At 35.5% G+C, this 12,956-nt stretch overlaps 1 protein-coding gene across 4 annotated transcripts in view; it reads left to right on the top strand.

Moving 5' to 3' along the window:
• Positions 1-12,956, top strand: part of LOC131540270 (astrotactin-2-like) — a 588,347-nt gene that overhangs the window by 465,640 nt on the left and 109,751 nt on the right. For all 4 annotated transcript variants that reach the window (XM_058774886.1, XM_058774887.1, XM_058774885.1 and 1 more), the window contains one exon: positions 800-1,062. In XM_058774886.1, coding sequence (XP_058630869.1) covers positions 800-1,062 — 263 coding nt within the window. The remainder of the gene's footprint in view (positions 1-799; positions 1,063-12,956) is intronic.

The raw sequence follows: 12,956 nt of genomic DNA, 5'->3' as shown, positions 1-12,956 counted from the left end.
TCCCATTTTATTAAACGATGTCTTTGCTACTGACCTTTGATGATCCAGTTCAACCATACTAATAAGCACAAATGACTTTAGATAAACTAACAATTGTGCTTCATTGTTTTTTTTTTTGTTTTTTTTTTATTGCTGAAGAGTGTTGAACCTTCTTCTACTGTACAGACGTGAATTTACTTTTCCTTCAGCCTGAGGTTTATTCATTACACTTTTTGGTGTGAAAGGGCTTTTACATTTGCTATAAATATAACTTCTTATAAAACAAACAATCAAGCCCTGCTCATATTTAATATGTAATGTAACACATTACTTTCCAGAAAAAGTAATTAAATAACATGAGTTACTTTTTTAGGGAGTAACGCAATATTGTAATGCATTACTTTTAAAAGTAACTTTGCCCAACACTGTGTATATGTACCTTTTTTTGTTTGCTAAAGTATACGTTTTCACTTCCATTCAAGGTGTAAGGAAACTATTAATAGTTTTAGAAGCAAAAAGTAAAACTTTTGTTGAAATTGGTATAAAAGTCTTTTAAAACTCTTTGAAACCAACATGAATAGAAAATAGCATTTCCAAGAACTACATTTTTCATATTCATCATCTCTCTTAATCACACTTTTCACACCCTTTTCATAAATGTATAAAAGTAACCCTCCTGCTTCAGTTCCTGTGTTGATAGGCTCATTCCTATTAATAACTTTGCTTAGTTCTGATCCAGAACCGGGCATGATGTGAGTCACAGATCTCTGTTATAAGACATGGTGTTCCAGTGATGTCATTCTGTCTCTCACCTTCACAGAAGTCACAGACCAGGGTGGCCGGCGGGACTTGAAAGCGGTGCCATTCATCAGCTACCTGTCGGGCCTGCTGAAGACGCAGCTGCTGTCTGATGACCTGGTGGCCGGTGTGGAGATCCGGTGCCAGGAGAAGGGCAGCTGCCCGGCTGCCTGTCACCTGTGCAGACAAGCAGGCCGTGAGACGCCCAGCCCGACCCCAGTCCTCTTGGAAGTCAGCCGCATCGTGCCCTTGTACAGCCTGGTGCAGGATAACGTTACTAAAGAGGTAAATGAGGGATCTGATTAAGTCTTCGACTCTTTTAAAGAAAGGTTCACACAAGAATCGAAAAGGGTTTTCCAGTCTGTTAGTTTTGAATTCTGAAGTCTCTTATGAAAAACGAATAGAGTAAAATTTTTGAATATTTTTAAAATTTAAAAGGACAGTTATATTTTATTATATGGTAAAAAACTATTTATTCCTGTGATCAAAGCTGAATTTTCTGTCATCATTACTTCAGTGTAACATGATACTTCATAAATCATTCTAATATGCTGATTTGCTGCTAAAGAAACAACTGGAACTCTTTTGTAACTTTTTAAATGTCTTTACTGTCACGTCACTATTGATCAATATTGCATCCTTGCTGACTAAAAGTATAAACCCCACACTTTTGAACGGTAGTGTATGCACTATAAACCCAGAAACCAATACACTGATCTGAAGAATATATGGAAACATTGTAATTATTAAGGAATTTGAAGAAGAAAAGTCAAAAGAAAGTATGACATATTTTACAGGAAATGTCTAGCTGCACCGAGCTGTACTTTTAAAGTCTTGAAAATTATCTCAAGAATTTCATACAGTGGGGGGAAAAAAAAGTATGGGGACCAATTCTCACTATAAACTATTAATCACTATGAACTATTAAACTAATAATTATGTATTTTGTCTCAATAAACTCCTAATTTACTGCTTATTATTAGCTAGTAAGGCAGTTGTTAAAGTTAGATATGGGGTTTAAGGATTAAGGCATCTAAATGGTACTAATATGCACTAATATGTGCTTTATAAGTACTAACATGCTAGTAATATGCATGTTAATAAGCAACTAGTTAATAGTGAGAATTGATCCCTAAACTAAAGTGGGTAACATAAGTGTTCCCTATTCTAGAGTGTTACCGAAAAGGTTTCTTTGCTGAAACTAATGCCGAGTTCACACTGCACGATTTTCAAACTCGTCAGATCACTGTTGTTTTCACACTGCGTGACTATCTGGGGAAGCATTCAGTCGCTGCTGTGTTCACATTGCACGATGGATCGGCGACAGGGGCTTTCACATTGCACGATTTCACAATAGGAAGAATCGCCGACAACTCTGTCTGATCCGCAAACTACGTTTCACAACAAAACACACGCGAGAAGTGATAAGGAAATAACGCGAGAACCTGCATGCGTCAGCCCGTTGTTCTTGAGCGAGACTGGAAGTATTAAAACAATATAGCCCGCAAATGGTCTGTGTGCTGATTTCCAGCTACAAAAACAAAAACAGATTATGCAGGAGGGAGATGCAGGGAACAGGGATTGTGTTCTGCAAAGAGTGGTAAATAATAATTTGCAGTAACTGTTATGATGTTGCGGCTGGTCAAGCGTTTGTGCTTGTTTCTGTATGATATAATTGTACAAATTAAAATACTGATATGATAACTCCTCACGGAACTTCCCTCTGCCCTGTATCTTTGTCTCTCATTGGCTGAAGGTCATCGTGATGTAGTTTTCAGTAAGAAATCATTGCACACAGCGTGATTGTGAATCGCCGACGGCTCCAGATATTTAGCATGCCAAATATTTCACGGGCGTCGGCGACGTGTCGGCGATTCTCTCAGATCGCGTCTTTGGTAATTCACACTGCGCGATTGTCACTCGCGTGAACGAGCTCCGATTTGCCTCCGATGTTGGGCATTTGTCGGCGATTTATCAAAACCTGTCGGCGAGTGAAAAATTGGGCTAAAATCGTGCAGTGTGAACTCGGCATAAGGTGCTGCAAAGAACCATTATTGAAACTTTGGTAACACTTTATTTTAGGGTCTCCTAACTAGTTGCTTATTAGCATGCATATTACTAGAATATTAGCCATTTATTAGTAGTAATTAAGCACATATTAATGCCTTATTCTACATGACCTTATTCCACATCCCTAATCCTACCCAATACCTAAACTTAACAACCTTACTAACTATTAATAAGCAGTCAATTAGGAATTTATTGAGGGAAAAGTCGTAGTTAATAGTGAATAATTTTTCCCTATTCTAAAGTGTTACCGAAACTTTTAATGTTATTGATAAGGTGTGTGTGTGAAGTTTCATGTGCTTTAAGAAGTTACAGTACTTCTTATGTTCAATTGACAATATCGCCATAATCTAATAAAATTTAAAAAAAACAATATTTCAACTTATGTATATGATCTTGAATCAACATGACATTTGATCCTTAAATTAATTTGAATTAGAGCTGAATTATGTATAAAAAGGTTTGTTCAGATCACATGTGGAAGGTATAAACATGAATTCCACAGATATTGTTTCTTGTTGGATGTTGGCAGTGGATTCAGTCTCCTTTCGGGTAAATAAGTGACGTATTCTGCTGCTTCAGATGTGCCAGTAGATGGCAGGAGTGATTTTCATTATGATGAAGCAGGGTTTGTCTTTCTGAAAGGATGTTACGAACTGGAATGACTGAACTTGGAGAAAATGCAACATGAACAATTATATACTAATATCATAATAGAAGAATAATAACTTGTTAACAATATTTAAACCACCGTTTCTTGGCTGAACTGCGTGATCATAAAATATCCTCTGTCCTTAAATGAGGAGATTGAATATGTAGCCGCTGCACCTTCTGAGTCACCAGCGTAATGAGGATATTAAATTTAGTTTTTGAGCAGATTTGCGAGAGCTTTCTTTTCAGCATCATCCCTCGTACTGTTGACGTCTTGAAAGGCAAGATGCCATTATCCAGTGTCTGTTGTTCAGCAGCGTCAAGAGACTCGAGAGTGACTCACTTACCAAATGGCCTGCTTTGGCCCGGTGCGTACCTGACGGACAAACACTCTGGGGATCGGACCTGCTCCATAACACTGATTCCCCCAGCAGGCAGCTAAGCTACCTGCGTGTGTGTGTGTGTGTGTGTGTGGATCTTGCTAATAACAGGAGCGTCAACAATGACGAAAGGCTCTCAATCGATAGCAGACGGTCCCTAGCGGGGATATGTCGATTGGTAAACAAACAGGAGAGAAAAATGCAGCCGAGTCGACTGGGAAGGGCTCAGACTAGAGCGTATAGCATGCTCAAAAGATACTACGAGATTATGAGCATGATATTGATGTCATCGACTCTGGAGACAAGCCAAGACTCCTTGCGGTTGCAGCCTCATGTCAATTAGTGTAACAGACACAAAAGACCTACAGAGACAATGCTGTCATCTTCACCTGAACCCAAAATGACGCCTCTTCCAACAGAGATGAGAGCGCTTCATGATTAGGACATGATGGAGAAGAAGTTGATGAGCCAGACTAGCTTTGGTCTATTGAGAACCGAACATTGACGTTCCTGAGTAATCCATCCTTTATTTTTTTTTTACAAGTCTCACAAGTTTTATAAAACAAGTTTTAAAATCAGCTTTAAGATAATACAACTTGCTTTTAATGCAACCATCAAAACTTTACATCAGTCAGTTTGCATAGGGAAAATAACATGGGTGGAGTTTATGAGTTTTGAGAATGTATTTTTAACCTTAAGTTTTTCCCATACCCAACTGATTTTGATGCAGCCATCAGAAAGTTTAAGGAATTAAGTTACAGCAAAAAGAGCAATACAATGTATACTGTATTCTGTGTCCTTATTGCCTTATTGAGCTTCTTTGTCAGTCTCTTTCTAATGGAAATATGGTTATGATATGAAATTATCTGTCCGTTTCCTTGAAAACACTGGACCGGAAAACAAGTCTGAAAAGGATAAAAAGTGAAATTCACAGAGCTACTCGGGTGACAGTTTTGATCCTGTTTTCATCATGGTTCCCCCATTCACAATCCAGCTACACATGCTTGCACATACACACTCATACACTGTTCTTTATGTATTTGTGCAAGTAGGAAACTCATCAGTCATTTTAAGATTAAGGAGGAACTCTTTGGACACAGAGAAGAGAAGAAACGTTCATTCCAGCCGATTTCTCATACATCTGGCAATACGTTTCTAATGCATCTCTAATCTGCAGTCAAACATATAGCTTTAAAGTTGACATGTAATATAAATTCATGTAATTTTTAATCAAAATGTCATAGCTGGGTTTTCCGGTTAAAACGCTGGCCTTCTCTCTAGTGACATATATGCCAGGCGTCTCCAATAATTTAGTCTGCTTAAACCCATTGGTCCACAATAAACTGCAAGCTTGCAGTGCAATGCTCACTTTGCAAAATCCAATTAACAGCCGATGCATAGAACTGAATCCCGCCCTACATTTTTTTTTTTTCTTATTCAATAAGCCACACTCAGATGTATGTAACAATATAGAAGAAAAGGTCTGTCGCTACTTACGTTTCATTGCAACTTTATTCTGAACCATACTTTATGCAATAAACCAAATGCAGACACTTATGGCTATACATATGCTTAATGTCCTGCATTTTTTGCAATTCGGAATGCACTGCATCCTTAATTAATTTCTGACACAAACATCTGTTGCATTTTCAGCATTGCCACAAGGGGCACTAAAAAGTCTAAGCTCAAACATTCACCTCTGTGTACTGTTGTAAAGTACAGCATTTTCCTGGTCTTGTATGCATGTTTAATATGCATGTTCAAGATCTTGCAATACTCCGTTTTCAAGGTCAGCATTTGTTGACAAATACACTAAAGTTGGCAAGAAATCAAAATTTTATGTATTTTTAAAGGAATTTTGTACATCTTATATTGAACAATTAATTTATGAATAATCAGTGTCACTCGGACGTAATTTGCAATGCAGAAGAAAAGATCTGTCGCTACATCCGCAAAATTGCAACCTTAAGCCTTATTTACGGAAGCCCATTTCTACCAAAGAATGAATGAATGAAAAAATAAATAAATAAAGATAATTGTGACTTTTTCTCACAATTTAGAATAATTTTTTCTTACCATTCTGTTTATATATCACAATTTGCACTTTTTCTTGCAATTCTGAGCCGTGAACTCACAATTCATAGAAGAAAAGTTAGAATTGTGAGATATACACTCGCAATACCTTTTTTTTTAATACTCGCAATACAATTTTTTATCCAGTGGAGAAAAAAAAAAAAAAAAAAACTGAATTGTGAAATATAAATCCATACTTATGGAATTGCAAGAAAAATAAATTAAAAAAATATTACTCTGTAATTGTAAAAATTACTCTCCACTTTATTCTGTGGTGGAGGAAAAAAAATGAATTTTTTATATAAACTCGAAATTCTAAGGAAAAAAGTCATCTTAATTTTATATCAGTTTATATATTGCATTTCTGACTTATTTGATAGAATTGCAAGAAAGAAGTCTAAATTTTAAGATAAAAGCAATGATGTTTTTCATTTTTATCATGCGGTAGAAACAAGCTTCATTGTAGAAAACTCTAGATGAAGATTTTGTAGATGATCCTTTTTTTATCATAAAATTGAACTCTGGTTAAAGTAATGAGATGTTTCAGTATAATAGCACTGATAGATATAAACGAGGTCATGATTTACCATCAATCTGAATCAATGTAGGCTTGGAAAACAAAGTATTCAGTCACTACAGCAAAACAGCAAATGTTTTTCTTGCTCACAAACTGTTTGGCATCATACTAACTCGCACTGCCAAGCACATTTTATTTGCCCTCTGTGTTTTGCTGACAGTTTTGCTTAAAGTTCTGCCTTTTTTGAGTTACTCTGCAAAACTTTCTAAAAGCAATTCCCTGAAACTCATCTCAACAGGTGGAGTGTTATATTTTGTGTGTGTTGAAGATAGCCTTCGCTGTAATTGAGTGTATAGCTTATTAATTGAAATAAAACTGCTCAGCTAGGTAATCACCAAAGGTATGCCACCAATCCGATCATGGTACAATCCTTGCTTTCCAAAGAAGAAAATGACGGATACTGCCCTTAGAGTTTGTATTTAACCCAAGGCAAGATGCTGACAGAAATCAATTTTCAAGGGAATGCTATAGCCATGGATTTTGCTAGCCATTTAAGTGGATAGAGAAAGCAAATCGAATCAGCTTATAGACACCCTTTAGCCAGTTTGCTGCTTTTCAACGATGTGCACTTTTATTTGCATTCTTCGTGTCCCCTTATGAACCCTGGATTCAATCGAAGCCATAGCTCTCTTCCTGGAAGATGGTTATAGGTGTTCCTAGAAACAGGGACATTTCCTTCACTACATTAGGCCGAATGATTGGAATGACTTGTTTGCTGAGGTTTTGGGTCATCGGATGAATCAATTCCTCAGGCCAGCTGGCTAATGTTTGCACATATCAGATGCTGATTGGGGACAGTAATAGGGTGAGCTCAGATGAGTTACAACAGATAATAGCATTTAGACATCATGATTGCCCCGCGTCTTGTCATTGGGAAAGGGTTTCTCTGAGGTCTAGAGAGTTAAGAGGTCTTGTGGAACTCAGGGGTCATCAATGGTTTCAAAAAAGAAAGCAAACATCTGTCGTAAGCAGTTTCCTTAAAAGTGTATTTGTTTACTGTTTACGTTTATAGTGTTCAACCGACGTAAGTCTTCAGAAAGCTTGGTTTTGAATTTTGTAGCAGGCAGTATTTATTATAGTGAAATCAAAGAAAAGTGTTTGAGTAAAGTATTTGAGTAAATGTACTGTACTTAAGTATATTTTTGGCTAAATTATACCGAGTATCAAAGATATTAGCAACTTTTCTGTCTAATTGACTACATTTTTGAAAAAGAAAATTAACTCTTTACATTACGGTTTATTTCTGCTACAAAAGTGATTGAATGTACTACATCTTACACGGTTTGCTCTTACTCACTCAAGCTTGTCAACAAGGCCACTTTATGCAATTGTGAGTGCATTAGCAGGTAGTTGTGAATAGCAGGTAGTATATAGACACACTGCAAAAAAAATAAAAAGTTGATAAAACTTAAAAGTTTAAGTCAACCAGCTTCAGCAGATTTTTTTAGTTTTTTCAACTTGTTTTTGTAAGAGATTTTTGAGTTTTCTCAACTTGTTTTGTAAGAGATTTTTGAGTTTTCTCAACTTTTTGTTGTATAAACTGAAAACAACAAATTTAGAAAACTCAAAAATCTGCTGAAGCTGGTTGCCTTAAACTTTTAAGCTTTCTCAATTTTTTGTTTTTTATAGTGCATAGCTGAGACCTTTTTGAAGGATATTGGTTTAATTATGCCTTTTTTGAGTTTTTGAGCTTAACTGAGACTTCAGTGTTCTAAGACGTTTAAGAGGCTGTTGCATCAACCTTGATTTATTGCAATTTTGTGATCAGTTTTATTTTTTGTTCAAGACTTTTGCTCAAGTAGTTTTGGAATTGGATTTGTAACTTGTAATTGATTCAAGGTATCTGTACTTTTACTCAAGTATGGTTTACAGGTACTCTTTCTGGAAAAGATTATTATATAATAATATGGATGCATCTATGTATCGGCTAATAATCGGTATCGACCTACAAAAGCAATTATATTGATTATCGGGTGATTATTTAAAAACACCCAAGATCAGGGAAAAAAAGTGTCAGACAGCAAGTTGCATGAAAAAAGGTTCAACAACTCGTATATCATTTTGAAGGTCTTTTAAATAAAGAATGTGAAAATTAAAATAACTAATTTTTGACTCATTTTGCCAGCTCAGGTCACATATGTTTTTATTCAAGTGTGATTATTATATCTGAAAATTAATAGCATTGAATATAATAGATTTGTTCTTAATTTTAACCTATTATATACCAAATGAGAGGGCTCCCTGCATAGTTTACAACATTAGTTAGGAGAGTTTTTTTTTTTTTTTTTCTCCTTAAGAAAACAAGACTATCAGTATCTGCAGATATCATTTTGAATATCATATCGGCTGAGAAATTCAGTATTGGTGCATCTGTAATAAATAAACATGACGTGACTGCTGAATTGCATAGCTTGAACAACATATCCTTATTATCACTATGATCAGATTATTTCTTAACTGCTGTTTACTCACCACTGTCATTTTTGTTTGGTTTTTAATTGGTTTTTGAGAGGAAAGTGTGCAGCACATTTTGACATACAGTATTCATGTAAGCTTAATTTGCAGCAGCATGGGCAGTTTCAGGAAGTTTGTTAACAGTAAACCACTGCTGAGGTATTTTAAATAACAAATAATAACAAAAAAGAACTTCACTGCCAGAACATCAGGGTCTTTAGGGTTCCCCGTCATACACCCTTTCTGTCTGACTGCTGTTAGATCTCCCTTTATTACACATAAACACACACACACAGACAGAGACATAAAAACACACATCCCTAATTACCCTCCCTGTTTACTCAGTTGAAACTGGCTTAGGTTACTCTGCATACATAAACATAGCCATAATCGGTTTGTCTATTTTTCACATGTGCAGTTGAGCAGTCAAGCGTGGTTTTTCTAGGAAACCGCTGGTGGTAAATGTGTGTGCACGTTTGTGGCTCTCTGTTTGTCCATGAGCGAGGCTGCACTCATCAGCATTGATATTTCTGATCATCTGTTTCCCATTTGCAGAAACTTTTTTAACCCTTTTTGCAATTGCCGATTGCCACTCTAATGGGCATATTTGTTAAACCTTCAATTTTCTTTCTTTCAAGCGGCACTTTCATAGCATTGGCTGGGAATGCATGATTCGACATGAAGAACAGCTCCTTCACGTAGACCCTTGGATTCATAGCCAACACACACCCCAAAATGTGCCCTTCCTTCACCTCCAAATACATGTTTAACTAGTTTTATAGGCCACACGTCTGTGGGTTTGTCAGACTGTTGTTTGACAATGTTTTACTGCCAATGCCTTATGTTTCTGTGGAAAAGCTTTATCATTTAATCAATGGTTTCTCTCCAGGGGCCTTCCTTACTTAAGGGTTACTACCAGCATATATTGTCTCGTGCATTACAATAAATGGCATTTCTTTGCTTAGTATATTTGTCTTGTTTTCGCAGGACAAATACCTAGAAATTCTTAAATCAAGATTCATTAAAATAATAAAAAATAAAAAACAAAAAGCTGTCATTGGGGTAAGAAAAATAATCCTAATTCAAAGGATAACTTTGTGCTTAAAACTAGAAGAAAAATATTTCAAAGTCACTTCATTTAGATTCAACTTCTCAGAAAATAAGACTTAATATATCAAGTAAATGTAATGTATCTTGAATGCTTACATGTTTATACTGGAAAACAAGACTACAAAGAAAGAAAGAAAAAAAATACTACAGTGACAAATATGTTTTGGTTCATGTCCATTAGTTCCAAATAGGAAAAAAAAAAAAAAAAAGGAACCTTTCATTCATAAAGGTCAGTGGATTATCCCAGTGCTTATCTCATGGTTATTTGATATATATAACCCTTTTTTTTTTTTCGTAGAGTTTCCAGTAAAAACAACTGTATTGTAATATGTAATATATATATATATATATATATATATAGTTTTTCCATGATTTGGGTCACGCCGCCCACCCTACACTCGCACCTCTCCATTCACTCTCTGTTTTGACTTCCACGACTCTATGCCTCTGCCAGGCATCTCTCATGCACGTCATTATACCGCAATGGATTGCAGTCTTTCCCCTCCATCTCTCTGCCGCTGTAATAACTTCTCATTCATCAAGGCTGTTTAAAGAGAGTTGCCTGTGCGTAAATAAGGGGTGAGGTCTGGCAGCCAGAGACCGGCTGATGCTATCAGAGAGATGGGCGGCTTCCTCATCACTGTCTGCTGCTGCCTGTAAGGAAGGCTTAACTTTCTGACTGCTGTTCTTCTGCTCCACTTTAAAAATATTCTGTTGAATTATTGGCAAAAAAAAAAAAGAACAAAAAAAGTGCCTTGTGTTCTTAAATTGTCTCAAAATATCAAACATCTGATATGACCTGACTGGATGGAATCAAAGTCTGAAACTAAAAATTGGAGGCTATGACAATCATACACTACGTGGTTTTCTGTGAAATCTGTCAGTTCAAATCTGCAGTCTGGCTCTGACTTTCAGCAACTAGCGTCAACCTCTCCAGACTGTAAATCAAGACAAAAATCAGGGCAAAAGTAATTTAATGTCAACTGCAGCCAGCAACTTATTTGCTCGTGCTCATGCTCGTTCTCATGCATGCTTTCGTGCACACGTTACATACAAGTGACTGAATGTGATTCAGTGCCCCAATATGCTCACAGCGAAGCTCATTTTCATTCTCCGTTCTTTACTTGCAAAAGAAGTTGAAAATAGCACCAATATACTGTTAGCAAACATCTAGAAACTGTCCACACTGATGAAATCAATGTTTAGATGAATACTTAAATCAATGATGCACACTTTCTTCTTAATAACAAAATTAATACAGCAAATAATGTGACAGAGGCGAGAAAACAGCAGTTAAGAAAGCATCTAATCATGCTAATGTGGATACTGTATGTTTGTACCAGCTCCTGTCAACAAATGAAAAAAATTAAATTACTCTGTTATGAGAGTTTGATTATAAAGTATACATGAGAATATAGACATGGAGTCTCCAAACTTTTTGTGTGATTGTTATATCTGAAAATAAATAGCATTGAATATAATAGTGTTGTTGTTCATTTTAACCTCTAATGTACCAAATGAGAGGGTTCCCTGTATAGTTTACAACATTAGTTGGAAGTGATATATATATTTTTTTCCCTTAAGAAAACCAAACTATCTGTATCAGCAGATATCATTCTGAATAATGGGCTACGAGTATCAGTTGGTGCATCTCTAATAATAAATATTAAATATAGCTGCAAGCAGCGATCACCGGAGTTCACGCATTTTAAGGCCTAAGGTGGTATGCTTTTAGGGTCTAGGCCAACCTGGATGTATAGCTGACAGTGAAACACATCAAAAATGGACAATAGGCTCACAGAAACACACACACACACACACACACACACACACACACACACACACACAAAGATAAATAAAATAAACTATCATATTAATAATCATTAAGCTTGCTTATACACACACACACACACACACACACACACACACACACAGACACACACAGACACACTCATACACGGACATACATGCACACATATTTTGTTGCAGATATAGATATTTGAAATAAATGACAGGTGACAATATGTTTTGCAAAATTGCAAAAACTGATATATCTGTATGAACAAAATGGTAAACTTGAATTAAATGTGATTTTAAATGTCATAACAGTGATTTTATAATATCTCTATAAGAAAACCTATGAACACTACTGTTTTAGAGTTTAATAAGCCCATTAGTGTTATTTTTTGCCCAATCTCTCTTGCCTCTATTCTGTTTAGAATGAAATTATGCATCATTTTACACAGTTTGTGGGCTTTGTTTTAGTATTAATAGGCCTTTGGGTACACTATGTAAATAACATATTATAAAATGACCGGTTTATAGTTGTCCAAATGCAAATGTTCAACATTGTTTTGATAATTATTGACCTAGAGAGTCTAGAGAACAGTACTGCACTGATTTGATTGATTTTGAGTTAAAAACTGAAGGCTAGTTGACAAAAGCATGTTTTTTTTTTTAAATAATCTAAAATACTTAAAGAACAGTTTGATTGATAGCAGTGATCCTAGAATCAAAGTTGATCAGAATGAGAAGATTCTATAATGTCTATAGTACCATATTAAACTGTAAAATGACTGTAAAAAGCATAATTTACAATTCAGATACAAGTTTTCACAAAAACAAAAAGTTTTGTAAAATAATAAACTTTACATTTCATCCTTTAAACAATTTTTAAGAAAATAGATAAGTCAAAAGTATTAATAATATTGATTTTAACAATTATTATCAATAAATTATTATATAAATTAAATAACATGAATTAGGGGTGTGCCAAATTGGCAAAAAAATTATATCTTGATATTTTCTAGGATTTTATCGATAACGATAATTAGACGATATTTTGCATGTGTTATTGTGCTGATATC

The sequence above is a fragment of the Onychostoma macrolepis genome, chromosome 05 (assembly GCF_012432095.1).
Source record: "Onychostoma macrolepis isolate SWU-2019 chromosome 05, ASM1243209v1, whole genome shotgun sequence".
Lineage (NCBI taxonomy): Eukaryota > Metazoa > Chordata > Actinopteri > Cypriniformes > Cyprinidae > Onychostoma > Onychostoma macrolepis.
Note: the sequence above shows the minus strand (reverse complement) of the source record. Positions and strands in the feature narration are given on the sequence as shown.